At 36.2% G+C, this 18365-nt stretch overlaps 1 protein-coding gene across 5 annotated transcripts in view; it reads left to right on the forward strand.

The window, feature by feature from the left end:
- NOX4 (NADPH oxidase 4) overlaps positions 1-18365 on the forward strand; it is a 158123-nt gene that overhangs the window by 96748 nt on the left and 43010 nt on the right. For all 5 annotated transcript variants that reach the window (XM_073808326.1, XM_073808325.1, XM_033862150.2 and 2 more), the window contains one exon: positions 13075-13156. In XM_073808326.1, coding sequence (XP_073664427.1) covers positions 13075-13156 — 82 coding nt within the window. The remainder of the gene's footprint in view (positions 1-13074; positions 13157-18365) is intronic.

Consider the following 18365-nt stretch of genomic DNA (forward strand, 5'->3'; position numbering starts at 1 on the left):
TCTTCTTATTTGTGATGTATTCCTCTGACATTACAATTTCACAATAATAGTGAAAACCTTTTGTTGCTGCTAGCATGGTTGACTGTTCAGTGGTGGTTTGGAATATCGTGTCCTTGCTGGTTGAGATATAGTACTCAACCATACAGACTTCCAGAGTTTGCAGAGAACATAGTAGAAAAGACAACCAAGGTTAAGATGCAAACTCAATAGAAATGAGAATTTATCTTTTTTTTAAGGCCTGGGAATCAATTTACATAAATAAATATTCCTATTCTTGTTTCTTCCACAGAGCAGAAACAGAGGCAATATTTTTCAAATCATCCTTTAAAAAGAAGTTCTTAATTGTATTTATTATTTATTTATTTGAGGTCTTGGCCTGTATGATGTAAACTTCTAACAAGAAATTTCCTAAGCCTATCAAAGGCATCCATTTGGTGTTCACTATTTTTCCATATTAAGAGGAAGTCACAGAGGAAAAAGAAATGATATAACTTCAGTAAGAACTGAGAATCAAGTGATGTAAAGAAAATTAAAGATTTTCTTTTAAAGAATAGAAAAGTTGAAAGGGACATGCAGTTTTTCTAGATATAAAGGCAAAATATTTAAAACTCTTAATTCTTCCCAAAATAATTTACAGCCTTAATATAATTTCAATTAAAATCAGAACTCAAGATCAAAAATAATATTATTTGAAGAAAACTTCAAATATTATTTGAAGAAAAATAATATTTTTTTTTTTGACTTTTTCAACCACGTTTACTGGCTCACATGAATATCTGAAAACAAATCCATCTGTCTTCCCTTTTTGTCTCCTTGGCACAATTACCCTTAGTTCTTAAAAAACAAGCTACTATAAATATTCAGAAGGGGAAAATAAATTTATAAGGTGAAAGAGGTCAATAAATAACCAAATATGTCAACCACTGGAAGGACTATTTTTTTTTTAAAATTAAGCCACTGATTTGCAACTTTTATTAAAATAAATTTAACCTCCAAACACAAGATAATTGATACCTTTATCTCAACTCAAGTTTTGACAGCACTTGAAGTTTTACATAAACAAACTGCATAAGAAAACAATTAAAAATGAGTAACAAGAAAATCTAGAAAAATTTGAATAACAAGATAGGACTGGCTCTATTTAAACATGTTATAAAGTGAAATGAATTTTACAAACAAACTAAGAATTTACAAGGCTAAATAATATGCCTAGGAACATGAAGCTATTAAGTGGATGAGCTGAGATTTGAACTCAGGCTCATATAATGCTAATTTATAATTTACTACACTGCCTCCTATAAAGTTCAAGAAGTTTAAGCACTGTGGCACTAGAGCAAAAGTGACAAGAAATATATTAACAAAGGAAAATAGCCTAGAAGCAGACCCTTTGATACATGAAAATATATATCATATGATAAAGGAAGGTCTGTAAATCAATATGAAGTGTTAGTTTGTAAATAGTTAAAGCATTTGGCACTTAACTATTTAAAAACATTAAATCTTTACTTCAGATGACCAAAAATTACTTCCAGATAGGTTAAGTACTTTAACATAAAAATGTTAATCTGTAAAGGCATCAGAAGAAAATATAGAAATTAAACTCTCCATATGAAAGATCATTCTATTGTGGAAGAATTCACAGAGAAAAGTAAGTAGATTTAACTACATAAAAATTTTAAAATCATGCCAAAAACTAAAAGGAAATTGAACAAAAAAAAATTTATAGTAAATACACACTAAAACCTTCAATATATAAACAGCTTGTTTAGTTCAATAAGAAATAAGCTGCAAAAAGAAATGGATAAACTATGTGAACAGAGTAGATCATAATAATATTCAAATAAACGTTAATTAGAATAACTGTAATACCATATTTCATCTATCAATTAACAAAGATTTTCTTTATTAATAATAATAATCTATTGCTGGTGAGGATGCAAAATATTGACATTTTCTCTCATGGATAGATAATTAGAGTTCTTTAAGAGGATTTAACTTATTCTGCCTTAGGAAATCAGAAAATTTATGTGGGCATGATGAGGTGCATTTGAGCTGGAACACAGAGGTTAAAGTAGGAGCTTTCTATGCAGAAAAGGGCACTGTTGGAAGAAAGAACACATTGCCATAAAAGGCATGATGTCATAGCAAACAATAAGATGTTAATGCAGCTGAGCTTAGAATTCATAGTTAGAAATATTAGGAGATAAGGCTGCAGAGATATGTAGGAGCCAGTTGTTTAAAGAATATTCAACACCCAGATAAACAAATTAGACTTCATTGTATAGTCCACAGGAGATTAAGAATCTCTGCTCCAGTACCTAACCTTATTATGCTGAAAATAAAAACAAAGGTTATCACTGGTATAGGCATAGTTTGTGAAGACGTAGTTTGTGAAGGCCTCTTCAAGGAATGGGAATCTTAGTTGGTCCTGAAATCTTGGACAGGATTTGGTTAAAAGAAGGACAAGCAGTCCTGGCATCGGGAATGCACATGCAATAAAAAAGCCAGAGAGATGGGGGGACTCAAATTTATCCAATGAAACAACCTAATGAAGAAAGTGAATTCATATATTTGCTTGTTGCTCTTCCCTAATCCATCCTTTCATAGGCTTGGTCTTTGACCAGGAGGTCCTGTATTTAAGAACAGAGAAGATTCCCACTGCAAGGTTGGTTTTGATAGGTTTCAAAGGACCATGTATTTCATGCCAGTAATTTTGTTTGCCCAGGGTTTTAGGTTAGAACTTCATAAAAACATTAAAAAAACCCTCCAGTTTCTTTGGATAAAATTGCCTATTCCTCCTTGAATATGCACCCAGGGGGTACTGAGTTTGTGCAGAAAGCAGGGACTGAATTAGTATCAAGCTGAGCCTTGATCACTTTGAGGTGTTTCCTTTGTTGAATGCCAATGTTGTCAAAAAAGTGCATTTGCTTTGACAAATGAAAAGAAAACATTCTCCTTAAGAGGTAGATTGTGGAAAGCTTAATAGCAATAATATGTGCAACTGAAAATGCCTCTGTTACTTGCTTTCACCTTCCTTAAACCTCTGTTCTTTTTTTTTCACCCTGTCAATTTTTGTATTTAGCTTCGGTGGAAATAGAACTCATATTTTATAAGAAAGCCAGTTACAGACATTGATTCATTGATGTATTTAGAGGCCAACAAGTCTGTTTGCAGTTCTTTCAAAAGCTGATTTTTTTTTAAATAGTATGTTTAACAAGTAGGAACTAGAATAATGAATATTAAAGGAATAGACTTTTATCACTGGGCTTGCTCTGAAAATAAAAGCATCCATTAAATAGTTTCTCTTTGTGTAATACTGCATGGCCTACCTCCAGACCTTACACTGTTAAAAGTACCAGGTGTGAAGGCACACAGATTGTATATGACCTTGCTGCATTTTTCTCTTATTATGTAATCCTTAGGCAAGAAGAAAATAAGAGAGGGGGGAGGCCAGGAAAGGAAGTACAGTATTTTCTCTCCCAAGAATGAGGCAATATAATGCAGTGGAAAGAACACTTGACTGTGAGTTTTGGGGGTTTGTTTTTGTTTCTGTTTTTGTTTTCTTTTTAAATCTCTTTGCCTCTTGCTAGCCATATGGCCCTGGGCCAGTCAGTCAGGCAGTGTGGTTTTTAGTTTCCTCACCTACAACCTGTTGCATTGATATAATTTTCTCATTTACCAGCACATTGCTGATGTAAGGCTGTATAATTCTTTTCAGAGAAATATATCCTAAAATGTGGATAATTTAATTCCACATAGGGTAGGAATGATAACAGATAAATTAAGGGATAGTTGAGAAAATCTCACAGGGAATACTGTGGAGGATAAGTGCCAAATATGGGATTTTTATGTTTGTTTTCTATCTAGCACCTATTAGTGTTCGTATTCATTTATTAGCTCTGGTTGTATATATTGTGCTCTATGTTCTTATCTTCTGAGTTACAAGTATGGACTTGTTTTTTCCTCCCTTGGATAAGACAAGTATAAGATTCTGTTTTTTTGTATTCCTTTGATATTGGTCTTAATATTTGTGGAAAAGGTAGTTTTATATAACCAGAGCATGCAGCTGATTGTTTTTTTCTTCTAAAATCGCAGTCCATTTCCATTTGAATTTTATCAACAGAAGATTTGTCTATATCTTTAATAGGAAAATATTCTTGCTCTGCAGCTAGATTTTCTGATTTATCTAAAATAGTATTAATTTGAATGCCTTTGATGTTGCTTTGAAAGCAATATTTTAAATAGCAACTATTGTTATTCAATACTGAGTTACCATGGTAATAAAGAACATTTACTTGATCTGAACTTTTCAGAAAAGGAAAATTTATACTCCGTATCTTTCTAGTTGGTTTGGATGTACTTCTCTGTAAGTTTGCCCTTTAATTCTCATTTTTTGAAGTAATTTGTTTCTTCTAAGATTAGTGTGCATATTTCTTTTCCTAAGGAAAATAAAACACCAAATTTTGACAAACCATTAATTTCTTTGAATCCCTAGGAAAACAGCTTTTCTTTCCCTCTTTAAGTAATGTTGTAATTACATTCTAAATTCTTTTTCAAGTAGATAGGGGGAGGAAAACTTTTTCCTTCTTCCCTTCTAGATTCTTTGGCTGGCCTAATAATTAAATTGACCTTAGCCAGATTAACAAGAAAAAAAAATTTAATTTCGTATATATGGGAACCCCAAAGAGATGTGGCTTCTTGCCAGTTAGGCAATTGAGGCTTATGTGCCATGCTGAGCTAAGGAGAAGCAGGTAGGGGTCTTCAAAGGGGAGGAAGACAATTCACAGGAAGATGGGAAGAGCAAATGTTTGGTAAATAAATGTTTCCCACGCCATGCAGATAAGTCTTTCTGATGTAAAAAGTTATGGCTGATAATACTTCTCTTCCTGGTAAGGCCCGTTATCTAAATTCTTTTAGGTAGTTAAGGGGGAGGTAAGAAGCTCTTCTTGCATCTGTTGGGCCTTGATTGTCTTTAGCTTGGAATAATCCACATGCCAAAGTGGCACCTTCTGGGGCAGCCTGCCCTGAGCCCCATCATGGCTGTAATTGCATTGCAGTTCTTTTGTTGTCCTGGCATTTCCTTGTGATAAACAGGGCTGCCCTTGAGAATTACAATTTGTTTTGTTCATAGTGTGTGACAAATAATAGGTACTTAATGGAAGTTTGTTGAGTGAGTGAGTAAATGAATAAAGGATGCTTTACCTGATTATATAGAAGACAGCAAAAATGCTAGCAAAATTATTCATTTCATCTAACGTCATGGATAAGAAGGACTTCTTTTTGGTTTATTTCACTTTTTTATAAAACCTCTCTGCCTCTTTTGCTTTTTATTACCGATGTATCCAGGCAAAGCTGGTGGCTCTATTCTTCTGGACTGTTAGAGTACGGGTTTATCACTTATTTATTTGCAGTGTACATCTCTTTTGATAACACATATGCCTTCCTTACTAGACTCTTAGTTTATTGAGGACCTAACTTGGTGCCTTATTTTTAGTGCATGATCATAAAGATTTGCTGAAAAAAATTTTTTCAAATATGCAAATTTTGTTTGTATATTTAAGTAGTACTTCCTAAATATTATGGGAAATATTAATTTGTACCTTCTCTTTTAAGCAGCATGTGTGTATGTGTGTGTGCATGCATGCATGCTGTTTCTGCATCAGTGTCATGTCTTCCTCAGGAGGTAGAGGAGTGGATAGTGTTACAAAAGCTGTACTGTAGGGAGTGTAAATGACAAGTGCCCTTGAAGGCGTGTGTGTGTGTGTGTGTGTGATAGTATACACATCTATCTTTTTAAAAATGATTACTCTTATATAAGTTCTCTTTAAAATACAAACAAGATACAGATAAAATAAAAATTAATGCCTTTTAAACTTCCATCTCAAATCCTTAACCATATTTATTCTTAACTCTTCGGTATATATGCTTATAGACGTCTTAGATATATTGTAGATGAAGTTATCCAATACCTTAGAGAGACTGGAAAGCTGAAGAGAACTTATTATATATGATGGCTATCAACCCCTTAACTAAACGCTCATGAACGATTCTTTCACTACAGCTTTGAGAAATACATTGGTGATAGGCATTCTAGAACACTTGAAAAGGTCTATGGTGACAGTTTGCAGGCTGAGAATGACAAACGAGAGAGGCTGTCATTGGACTGCTTGAACTCAGTGGAGATGATGAGGTCTCTGAGGGGCAGGGGTTACAAGGCAGCACTTAACTGATAAACTCAAGCTGGGTGTGGTTACCATTATGGGCAGCATGTCCAGAGCAGTGATCAGAATGGTTTGACCTGTTGAGATCTTTGGTGTTGACTGACCATGGTGTCCTTAGGACTCAAGTAGAAGGACAGCCTAGTAAAGTCTTACTTGATTTGTACAAATGAAAAGAAAACTCAAAGATTGGCAAACAGAGGCATAACCTGAATCATCTCAGTAGAGAGTCACAGCCCTTCATCCAATTCCTAGATCTGAGTCAGTTCATAGATTGTGAACACCTTTAATAAAGGGATGGTTAAGTCCCTTTGGGAATAAACCCTTCTACATGTCAAAAATTAAACTATTAAATGATCCTCTTACCCTGTAGCCATTTGTCAGGGTGCTTGGAGCTATTTGGCAGGGTGGCTGTGCATGGGTGAAAGAAATATTCAACTTTGGGGGAACTAAACATTGACTCTAAGGTGACACCATTTTCTTAGGAACCAAAACCTTACTACAGGAGACCAGTAACTTCTTATAGGAAGTTAATAGTTTTGGCTTTACTCTGTATCACCATAGGCCCAGTGGGTCTTTGAATCCACCTTAATTCCAGAATGCATGAATTGAATAAATACACTTAGCCACTGTCAGAATCCCCTTATCAATATAATCTCCTTTTTTTCTCCTTTTTTCTATTTTTTTTTCATAATTTACTCTTGGTGTTTTGTACTTCTAGGTAAAAAGGAACATTTCTCATGTCTTGTTGTTAGTCTTAAATTTACCTCTTCATCCATGCCATTGTTTCTTCTTTAACTCCAATAGGTAGACCCCATTCTTTTGTATTTGTGTAAAAGTTGTCAAAGTGTATGTGTTTGAAGAGCTCGCCTCCAGTCCCTACCTTACTAACCAGAACATGGACTTGACCAGCTTATTTTCTCCTGTATAATTTCCTTTCCAAAGAAAAGGATGTCTTTGGGAACTATTGATATTATTGGGTTTTTGTGATACAGTAAATGGAGTGGGTAGAAAATGACTAGAGAAGTGAGAGAGAAGAACTTTCATTGGAAGGGATTAAGTTTCATTTTTTAAAAAAAGAGCAAGACGAAGAAAGAACAGGAAGTTGACTGTAGAAAGGAAAGTTAGGAGAGAAAAAGAAAAATGAAACAAGTACCTGTTCTTCCTAACATGAAAATACAAGCTAGAGATCCTTGGGGGATAAACTCTGCCTTACAGTAGAGAATGTTGAGATAGACAATCAGTGGAAGGAGGGTAAGAGAGTTTAAGATGTTTGTGGACACTTCGAATATAATCTTTTCTCATTCCAACTCACCTTCCCATGTATTAATGCTCAGTTTTTGAGCAATTCTATAAAATTAGAATAGCTTTGTTATCTTTTGATGAATAGCTTGGCACTATGCACAAAGACCAAGCCACCTGGATCCCAGTTATTGTCAAATTACTTTTTTTTCATGACATTGATCACCTACTGCACCTTCTACATATTTATGTGTTAAATTATCATCATTGGACCAGTCTTTTCATAAAATAATAACTTTTGAAGTAGATGCTGATTCATTATCAACAGATTTGAGTGTTTTCATGTATTCAGTGAAATTGTTATGGCTTCCAGGGTGGATGGCAAAATACAAACATTTTGTTCAAATTGCATGTTCATCACCAACTTTCTTGACAAAGACAAGTAAATTTAATATTTATTTTTCTAAATGTTTATTTATTTATAAATTATTTTATTTACTTATTTTGGCTGTGCCGGGTCTTAGTTGTGGCATGCAGGATCTTTAGTTGCGGCATGCGGACTTCTTAGTTGTGGCATGCGGACTTCTTAGTCGCAGCATGCAAACTCTTAGTTGCGACATGCACGCAGGATCTAGTTCCCTGACCAGGGATCGAACCTGGGCCCTCTGCATGGGGAGCGCGGAGTCTTACCCACTGGACCACCAGGGAAGTCCCAATATTTACTTCTAAATTAATCATTATCTTTTCTTAGCTTATTACTGTTGAAATAAGTTACTACATTTCATGATAAGGGACAAAACCACTATAATAAGAGTGTTCAGGCTACCCTATACATTAGACTGTTTAACCTCTATTTCCTATACATTTTTCATACCAACCTAAATTATAATTTTCTACATTTCCACTGACATTGTCACCTGAAGGCTTGATGGCCATGTGCGTCTTATGGACCTCAGCATGGGGCATGGTGCAACTGGCTAGTATACTATGTGCCCTGAAAGGCCACTTGTTTATTTTTCCCATCATCAGCCCAGATTAGATGGTATTACTTGTCCCAGGGTATGTGTGTCTGAGGGCATTTCTGAGAGCAACTCTTCTTAACAACGAGCATCTGTATTGCAGTGAAGGTGTTAGTTATGTTACCTCTGGAAAGAGCTGGAAAGGAAATGACTTATTCTGACTTAACCACACATTCATGCATCTCACCCAGTAGTAACCAAGAGCACTGCAGAAGCTCTAAGTACAAAGTGGAGTTCTGTCAAACCCACCTGTTGCAGGTTGGGTTCACCAGAAACTGATTCTGAGAAGTAATTTGTGAATGTAAAATGCTTATTAGAGATCCACACCTGTGAAGGGAAGAGGAAGGCAGTGAAACTGGGTACAGGAAGAACCTGAACCACCATGTAGTCTCTATGAAGCCTCAGCCAAAGTGGCAGGAAGCTTTGGAGCAAATTTTGCCCATCAGAGTTGCCTGTGTACAGCTAAACTACCCCTGCCTTGTTCAGTCACTGGATTTGAGCTGTTCTGGGAAAGGCAATTCCCCTGCACCTAAGGCAGACTCTGATGTTGTAACTGACAGCTGGAGGCTACCTGCTGACTGTGCTTTTTGCTTTTTCTCTTCCTTATTATTATAGTGGTAGAGAGAAGACTTTATTTTTTCTCATTCCAAGAATATATATGCATACTGTTTTTTGTTGTTATGCAAATGTTTATTGCTTTTTTTACGTTCTGCATGTTGGGGAGGATTGCAGATTGCCTATTTTCCACTAAAGGGAAAATAAAGAATTTGAGTCACAGTAAATGTACAAAACAGTTTGTTAAAATTGGAAAGATTATTTTAGTTTTCTCATCTTTGTTTTCAAATAAATAAGTATATTGTCTCACAATTGGTTGTCCAGGGAACCCAAATTAATGTAATTGTGTGCAGCACGTCATCCAGGTCTTGTTGCCTGGGAATCCTTTTGTTGATTGAATGAGAGAAAGAAACAGTGGGTGAAAGGCTACAAAAGCTTGTGTTAATTAAGATATATCCCCTACTGGTAGAAGATTATGGTCAGACATTATCACATCATTAGTCAGCTCATCAAAATATCACTTTGCAGAAAATCCTCTGGTTCTTTTCAGTGGCTTTAATGAAATTGTTCTAAGAAGCCCTGTGAAAGGACTGAGCTCTAGTTTTTGGATAACTGCCATTTTCTTAAGAAACAGACTTTGGGCCTACTGAGAAAGCAGATCAGCTGGTGTGACATTTTACTCTAAGAAAAGAAGAACTATTTTAAAATTTTTGCTATTTAACAGAGGAAACATCAATTTATTTTGGTCTTTTCCTTAGCATCAGATAAAGAATGGGGTGCTAATAGCTGAAATTTAGGAGACTAAAGAAGGATTAATGTAAGCATTTGAAACAATTTTTCACTTACTTGGACTTTTCTAAGGATAATTTTTATCATTTATTTTTATCCTCATAAAGAAAAAATAAGCAATCATTATACTTTTATGGGAAAAAGTTAATCTCATTTAGGAATTTATACATATGGTATAAAAATGGAAAATTTAAAAAAGACAGTTTTAAGGTACTGTGTATATTTTCTGTTTGTGTATATGTGAACTTTTTTTTTTTGACAGTCGCACTAGCTACTCAAGAGTCTTCATGTTCACTTGGTATTCCTTGCATTTATGATACCCAGATTAAAGGATGCTCCAGATGTAGGAATACTAATTATAGATTTCATAGTTTGGGTAGCTTAATAAATGATCTCTTATATGCTACTTTTGCTGTGTGTGTAGAGGGTGGGTTTTTGTTTGTTTTTTAGTCCTATCAGTATAATGTCATCTCCAGAGATTTTTTAACTTATATTAATTTTCAGCACCCAAGGATATATCATATTTAATATAGCTGTTTGATTGAACAGTTCTTTACTTGATGTGTAAAGTTCATATTTGCTGTTGGGTTTTGCTTTTATTTTTCAAGACCCATTTTAGGAAAGGCATAAATGGGGGGCAAAAGAAGGAAAAAGAGAAACACTGCAAAGCACTCATTTAATGGGATGCTACATAAATTGGGAAGTAGACTGAAAAGCATGGGTCATGTCATCAGAAAAATTTACAATGAATTTCATTCATTGAAATAATCATGAATTTCGTTGATGAAAAATAGCAGCATATGGGCTTCCCTGGTGGCACAGTGGTTGCGAGTCCGCCTGCCGATGCAGGGGACACGGGTTCGTGCACCGGTCCGGGAAGATCCCACATGCCACGGAGGGGCTGGGCCCATGAGCATGAGCCTGCGCATCTGGAGCCTGTGCTTTGCAACGGGAGAGGCCACAACAGTGAGAGGCCCGCGTACCGCAAAAAAAAAAAAAAAAAAAAAAAAAGCAGCATATCAGTTAATAATAGAATTTAATTTTAAAAAATATGAACTCAAATTAAAGAGTAAGTGTGCCTAAAGGAGAGAAAAATAAAGTATGCTTTCTTGGACTTGTGGACTGTAGGGTACAGCCACCTCTGTTTGAATTTTCTTAGTTCCTCTCCAAGTGTATTGTAAGAACTGTCAGAGTGGTGAAAACAAAATGGAGAGTAGAGGTCAGCTAAACATCTGATTCGATCTACTTTAATAAATATGAGTATAAAATCCACATCCTGTTTCTCAGCCATACTTGTTAACCACTGTACTCACAAATGTTTAACTTCTGGCTATTCAGTAGCGTGGAAAGGGTGAGTCATCGTCAAGTGTAGATTTTCAGTATTTTGTGGAAATTACTCACCTTTTGTTAGTGATGGTTACTGCAGTGCAGCGTTTCAGCTTTGTACTCTGTTCTCAGCCTGATGGTGTGACTCTGTCCAGGCTAGAGTACAGGTCCCCTGGCTTTTTATGGTTGATCGATGACCAGTGGGGCTCTTCCAAAAGGCGTTAAGATTAACCTAGGCAAACAGTTTTCTGTATCCAGTAAAAATGGAAATCAGAAATAGTCTTTCAACAAATATTTATCTAACACCTTAATATGTATCAGATAGTGTTCTGCATCCTGGTGGCACAATACCCATCTACTAGGAGGAGGGGGAGGGGTGGATAGACAAATGTATATAACAGTAAAAATGTAATATGATAGATTCCATGAGAGCGTAGCACAGAGTGTACTAGGAGTACCCAGCAGGGCCATCTATTCCAGATTTGGCAGGAAGAAAGAAAGAAAGAGGAGAGATCAAGGAAGCCTTCCCTAGGGATGACTCTAGAGATAGTGACTATCTAATCCTAGAAATGTGGGATCAGTATTAGAGCGATAGATTACTCTATCAGTGCAGATAGCTTTTCGTTATAACTATTTCTAAGGTAGAACTGAGGATTCTTCCTTTCTCCACACTCCATTTTTCCCTTCTCTTCTTTTCTGTTTCCTGTCTCACTTCTTCCCTCCCTGTCTCCTTCTCTTCCTCTTTCTTTTCCTCCCTTTCTCCCTCTTTCCTTCGTTATGAATTCATGAGTACAGAATTGTATTAATCAGATTCTTGGTTCATGACCCACTGTCATCATTGGACAATTTCTGGCTCTCATTCATTCACTGATTTATGATGCTATAATGAATACATATGACTTTATTAACAATTTCTTTCACCTGCCTTTTTGCTTTTCTCCTATTTCATCTCCTCACTCCTTCTAAAAGGTAACCATTGTCCTGAATTGTGTATATCATCCCTTTTTTCACTGGTTTTCTTTGTTTCATATATAACATACCCAAATAACACATTGCTTAGTTAGTTTTTAACTCAACAAAAAATAATATTCTTCTATATGTAATCTGCTGGTATTTTTTTCACTCAACATCATACTAGTATGATTCACTGTGTTTTTATTTGTAACTGAATTCATTGTTTCACTTCAACGAATATTCTATTGTGTGAATATACCACAAATTATCCATTCTCCTGTTCCTAGGCAATTGAGTTGTTTCCATTTATGTTGTTCTGACCAGTGCTGCTATGAATATTCTTTTTCTTCTGCCTGAGACATATTTGAAAGTTTCTGCAGAGTATATACCTAGCGAAGGAAATATTGGCTCATAGGCTATGCAAAAGTTAAACTTAAAAGATAATACGGAATTGTTTTCCAAAGCTATTGCACCAACTTGCATTTCAGCCAGAATTATATAAGAGCTTATGTTGATACAATCCTAACACTTGGTCTTGTGAGATTAATTTCTGTCAATTGAATGCCACATAATGTGAATGCTATCTTATGGTGTGTGGTTTTAATTCTCATTTCCCAGGTTACTAATGAGTTTGTGCATCTCTTGGTATATTTATTGGTCATATATGTTTCCTCTAACCTTTCAATTATAAGATTTTAGTATTAGTTTATACTAATTTTTATTAGTATAAACTAATACTAAATACTTGTTATTTTTATATATGCAGTTGTTATGACATCTTAATTAGAAAAATATGCAGTCATTAAAGTGAAATAAAAACCTATTTTGGTAGTACATAAAATGGTGGGTAAATTTCTAATACAAGATATGCAGTCAAAATAGTTAACAAATTAAAAGAATAGGAAATAATTCTATTTTGAAATTCTTTTATGACTTTTTTCATAGCCTGTTGTTTATTTTTCTTTTGACAGAACGATTTCGAGATTTACTCCTTCCTCCATCTAGTCAAGACTCCGAGATTCTGCCCTTCATTCAATCTAGAAATTATCCCAAGTAAGCAATAGGAGTTCTCTAGGTATTGTGAAGGGGATGGGCATAATGATGGGCGAGCTTTGGGAGGGCAAAGAAAAAATTTTTCCATTTTAGGATTTCTGAAAAGGCCTGAAAAACCTAGCCTAACTAACTAGAGCATCTCCTGCACTATAATGTCTCAAGCTCTTCACAGCTAATCCCTCATCTGGTTTCCTGTTTTCTATCCTTTAAATGTAAGGATTCATTTATATATATTTTGTTGTTGTTGTTGTTGTTGTTGTTGTTGTTGTTTTTGTGGTACGCGGGCCTCTCACTGTTGTGGCCTCTCCCATTGCGGAGCACAGGCTCCGGACATGCAGGCTCAGCGGCCATGGCTCACGGGCCCAGCCGCCCCGCGGCATGTGGGATCTTCCCGGACCGGGACACGAACCCTTGTGCCCTGCATCGGCAGGCGGACTCTCAACCACTGCGCCACCAGGGAAGCCGTATTTTTTTAACATCTTTATTGGAGTATAATTGCTTTACAATGATGTGTTAGTTTCTGCTTTATAACAAAGTGAATCAGTTATGCATATATACATATACATATATCCCCATATCTCTTCCCTCTTGTGTCTCCCTCCCTCCCACCCTCCCTATCCCACCCCTCTAGGTGGTCACAAAGCACCGAGCTGATCTCCCTGTGCTATGCCGCTGCTTCCCACTAGCTATCTATTTTACATATGGTGGTGTATATATGTCCGTGCCACTCTCTCACTTTGTCCCAGCTTACCCTTCCCCCTACCCATATCCTCAAGTCCATTTTCTAGTAGGTCTGTGTCTTTATTCCCGTCTTGCCCCTAGGTTCTTCACGACCATTTTTTTTTTTTTTAGATTCCATGTATATGTGTTAGCATACGGTATTCGTTTTTTCTCTTTCTGACTTCACTCTGTATGACAGACTGTAAGTTCATCTGCCTCACTACAAATAACTCAATTTCGTTTCTTTTTATGGCTGACTAATATTCCATTGTATATATGTGCCACATCTTCTTTATCTGTTCATCTGTTGATGGACACTTAGGTTGCTTCCATGTCCTGGCTATTGTAAATATAGCTGCAATGAACATTGTGGTACATGACTCTTTTTGAATTATGGGTTTCTCAGGGTATACGCCCAGTAGTGGGACTGCTGGGTCATATGGTAGTTCTATTTTTAGTTTTTTTGTTTGTTTGTTTGTTTGTTTTGCGGTACGTGGGCCTCTCACTGCTGCGGTCCCTCCCGTTGCGGAGCACAGGCTCCGGACGCGCAGGCCCAGTGGCCATGGCTCACGGGCCCAGCCGCTCCGCGGCATGTGGGATCCTCCTGGACCGGGGCACGAACCCGTGTCCCCTGCATCGGCAGGCGGACTCCCAACCACTGCGCCACCAGGGAAGCCCCTATTTTTAGTTTTTTAAGGAACCTCCATACTGTTCTCCATAGTGGCTGTATCAATTTATATTCCCACCAACAGTGCAAGAGGGTTCCCTTTTCTCCACACCCCCTCCAGCATTTATTGTTTGTAGATTTTTTGATGATGGCTGTTCTGACCGGTGTGAGATGATATCTCATTGTAGTTTTGATTTGCATTTCTCTAATGATTAGTGATGTTGAGCATCCTTTCTTGTGTTTGTTGGCAATCTGTATATCTTCTTTGGAGAAATGTCTATTTAGGTCTTCTGCCCATGTTTGGATTGGGTCGTTTGATTTTTTGATATTGAGCTGCATGAGCTTCTTGTAAATTTTGGCGATTAATCCTTTGTCAGTTGCTTCATTTGCAAGTATTTTCTCCCATTCTGAGGGTTGTCTTTTGGTCTTGTTTATGGTTTCCTTTGCTGTACAAAAGCTTTGAAGTTTCATTAGGTCCCATTTGTTTATTTTTGTTTTTATTTCCATTTCTCTAGGAGGTGGGTCAAAAAGGATCTTGCTGTGATTTATGTCATAGAGTGTTCTGCCTATGTTAATAAGTGGTTTTCAAAATAACCACATGCTAGATATGATTTTAGGAATTTATTCTTCTTTAGCATCTTGATAACTCTTTCTTAAATGGAATAGACTTTTTCTTAGATGCCACAAGTGTATTAATTGGTTGAAGCAATGTGCCTCATCTTCCCAGAGAATAAGGAAGTACCAGGTTTTTATTAGGTATTCTCTTCCCTAAAAGCTGATGTACGCTGGTGTCTTGATCCTTCCTGTGGAAGCTTGGAGTACCCTCTACTTTTTGAGTAACCTGACTCTCTTTACTTACTCTCTTTAGCTAGTACGCAACAGGCTAAAGAATGAATAAATTATTATCTGAAATAGAAAAAACAGTCACCAAATTAAAGAATTAGAGCTTGGTTTACACATATTTAATCAAAACTCATCATGATGCTGAATGATTCATTCTTTGATCAGTTTGGCAGTTTATTCAAGTATTTACTGAACTTCACCTGAGTTAGTTTTTTCCTGATTTCATAGCTATGATAATATTTACTTAATTCTGGTCACAAAATAAATACATAATCTGAATTATCTGTTCATTGTTTCAGATATTAATCCAGGTTTAATCTCTAGCAGTAATCTTCCAGTCTCTTCCCAGTACTCACAGGGACATACATGTGCCTGGAGAAGCCTTGCATGGGTACATTACTCATGTTCATGTTGGCAGGGAGCATGGAGGTGCCTGAAGAGCTCCATGCATGTCTATCAGTATTTTTGCCCACAGCTGCTATTCGCAGGGGCCAGTGATACTTGTTTTTCTGCCTCTTAGGCTTACTGTCTGACTGATACCATTGTTTAAAGGAGACTTACAATGGTTTCTCAACTGGTCATCTGTCTGCAGTTGTTTCCCTAGGTTTCCTTAGCTTTACAAGTATCCTTCTTGTTCTTAGATTTCTTTTCTGATAGTGATGTGATCCATTCTAATATTCAGCAGACATCATGTGACAATCCTTTGTCAGTGTCTAACCCTTGGAGTAGATATACTTTTTGACATCTGCAGATTAAAGAAAGAAAAATCACCCATTGATGCCACACACACCGTATTACGGCCGTTCAGTGTGCAGACTCTGAAGCAGATTGCCTTCCCTGCTGACTCGGTGACCTGGGTGACCTAACCCTCTGTGCCTCAGTTCCACCTGTGTGAAAGGAGGAAGATAATAATACTTAACCACTCAAGCATGATACAAAGATTAAATGAAGTAATAAAATATTTTGAACTGAGCTTGACACAGTAAATACTGCATTTTAGCTGCAGGTGTTATTTATTGCTATTCGTTTAAAATTGCATCTAGAATTAACTAGATTTGCATGTTTCCAAACACCATAGGAAATAGGTTGTTCATTTATCTTGCAGGATAGCTTTTATGTCAAGATACTCTCATCAACCCACCCTTACTAATATTTAGGGAAGTACTATTTATTCAATATTTCTAAATTACTGCGAGATGCTGATGTGAGACACCACTTAGGTGACCACTTAACATCTTTATTAGCTTCAGTTTTCTGAACTATCAAATGAAAATATGCTAATTAAAGGATTCTGGGGCTGAAAATATTTACATAAAATTCTGGATTAAATACAATTAGTTTATTTAAGTTACAGAATATTAACCATTTTCATCTTCCCATAGCTGATTTAATGTCTAGTTTGGCAGAATTTTAGGAGATGCTGGGGGATGTAGAAGGGATAATATAATTCTGTTTGTGCTGTGCCTAGGCAGTGTTGAGTTGGTCCAGGAAAGAGCATAGGAGCAAAAACTCTGTGCATGTAGACAATACCCACTTAAAGAATGTTGTGGTAGAAGAGAAAGTTGTGGTAGGGCCAATTAGTAAATACAGGTGGGCAGGGAATCTGTGTGTCTAGACCTAATTCAGACTAATTTTGTATTCATGGTTTTTAATACTCTCATTTTTTCTCTCATTTATATTCATTCTCAGATATACTCTCATTTATTCATTATTGAAGATAACTAAAAGTCAAGGAATTTGTAATTTTGTGACACACAAAGATTTCTAGAAAGCTGAAAGTTTAATCAAACCGTTAGTATTTGTTGCTTTTATTCACAATGCCGTATATCTATTTATATTAAGATTTTTTTTTTAGTAATTGTTTGAGAGTTTAATTTATTTGTATGTCGCTAAAATTTCAGCAGCTAGATCTGCTTTATAGTAAATGACATTATGTTTTTATATTAATAAACATAGAATTGGCTGCTGAATTCTACCAGATAAGTTTTTGGCACTTACAGATATAACAATATAATTTTTTAAACAACTTTATTGGAATATAATTGCTTTACAATGTTGTGTTAGTTTCTTCTGTATAACAAAGTTAATCAGCTATATGTATACATATATCCCCATATCCCCTCCCTCTTGTGTCTCCCTCCCACTCTCCCTATCCTACCGCTCTAGGTGGTCACAAACAACAGAGCTGATCTCCCTGTGCTATATGGCTGCTTCCCACTAGCTATCTACCTTGTGTTTGGTAGTGTATATATGTCCATGCCTCTCTCTCGCTTTGTCAAAGCTTACCCTGCTCCCTCCCCATATCCTCAAGTTCATTCTCTAGTAGGTCTGTGTCTTTATTCCTGTTTTACCCCTAGGTTCTTCATGACATTTTTTTCCCTTAAATTCCATATATATGTGTTAGCGTACGGTATTTGTCTCTCTCTTTCTGACTTACTTCACTCTGTATGACAGACTCTAGGTCCATCCACCTTACTACAAATAACTCAGTTTTGTTTCTTTTTATGGCTGAGTAATATTCCATTGTATATATGTGCCACATCTTCTTTATCCATTCATCTGTTGATGGACACTTAGGTTGCTTCCATGTCCTGGCTATTGTAAATAGAGCTGCAATGAATATTGTGGTACCTTTCCCTTTTAGAATTATGGTTTTCTCTGGGTATATGCCCAGTAGTTGGATTGCTGTGTCATATGGTAGTTCTATTTTTAGTTATTTAAGGAACCTCTATACTGTTCTCCATAGTGGCTCTATCAATTTACATTCACACTACATTAAGATTATTCTGATTCTTTTACTGACTCATTGAATATAGACTCCATTTGTGAGAAATACATTTTAAGAGCTAAAATATGGGTTAAGAAGTGACTTATTTGCCCTATATTACATGGTGTCACAGAGTGATATTTACAGAGGATAATGTAGCTGACCTTTAAGTGAGACTCATCTACATTGGTTAATATAGGCTGATGAATGGA

The sequence above is a fragment of the Tursiops truncatus genome, chromosome 8 (genome assembly GCF_011762595.2).
Source record: "Tursiops truncatus isolate mTurTru1 chromosome 8, mTurTru1.mat.Y, whole genome shotgun sequence".
Lineage (NCBI taxonomy): Eukaryota > Metazoa > Chordata > Mammalia > Artiodactyla > Delphinidae > Tursiops > Tursiops truncatus.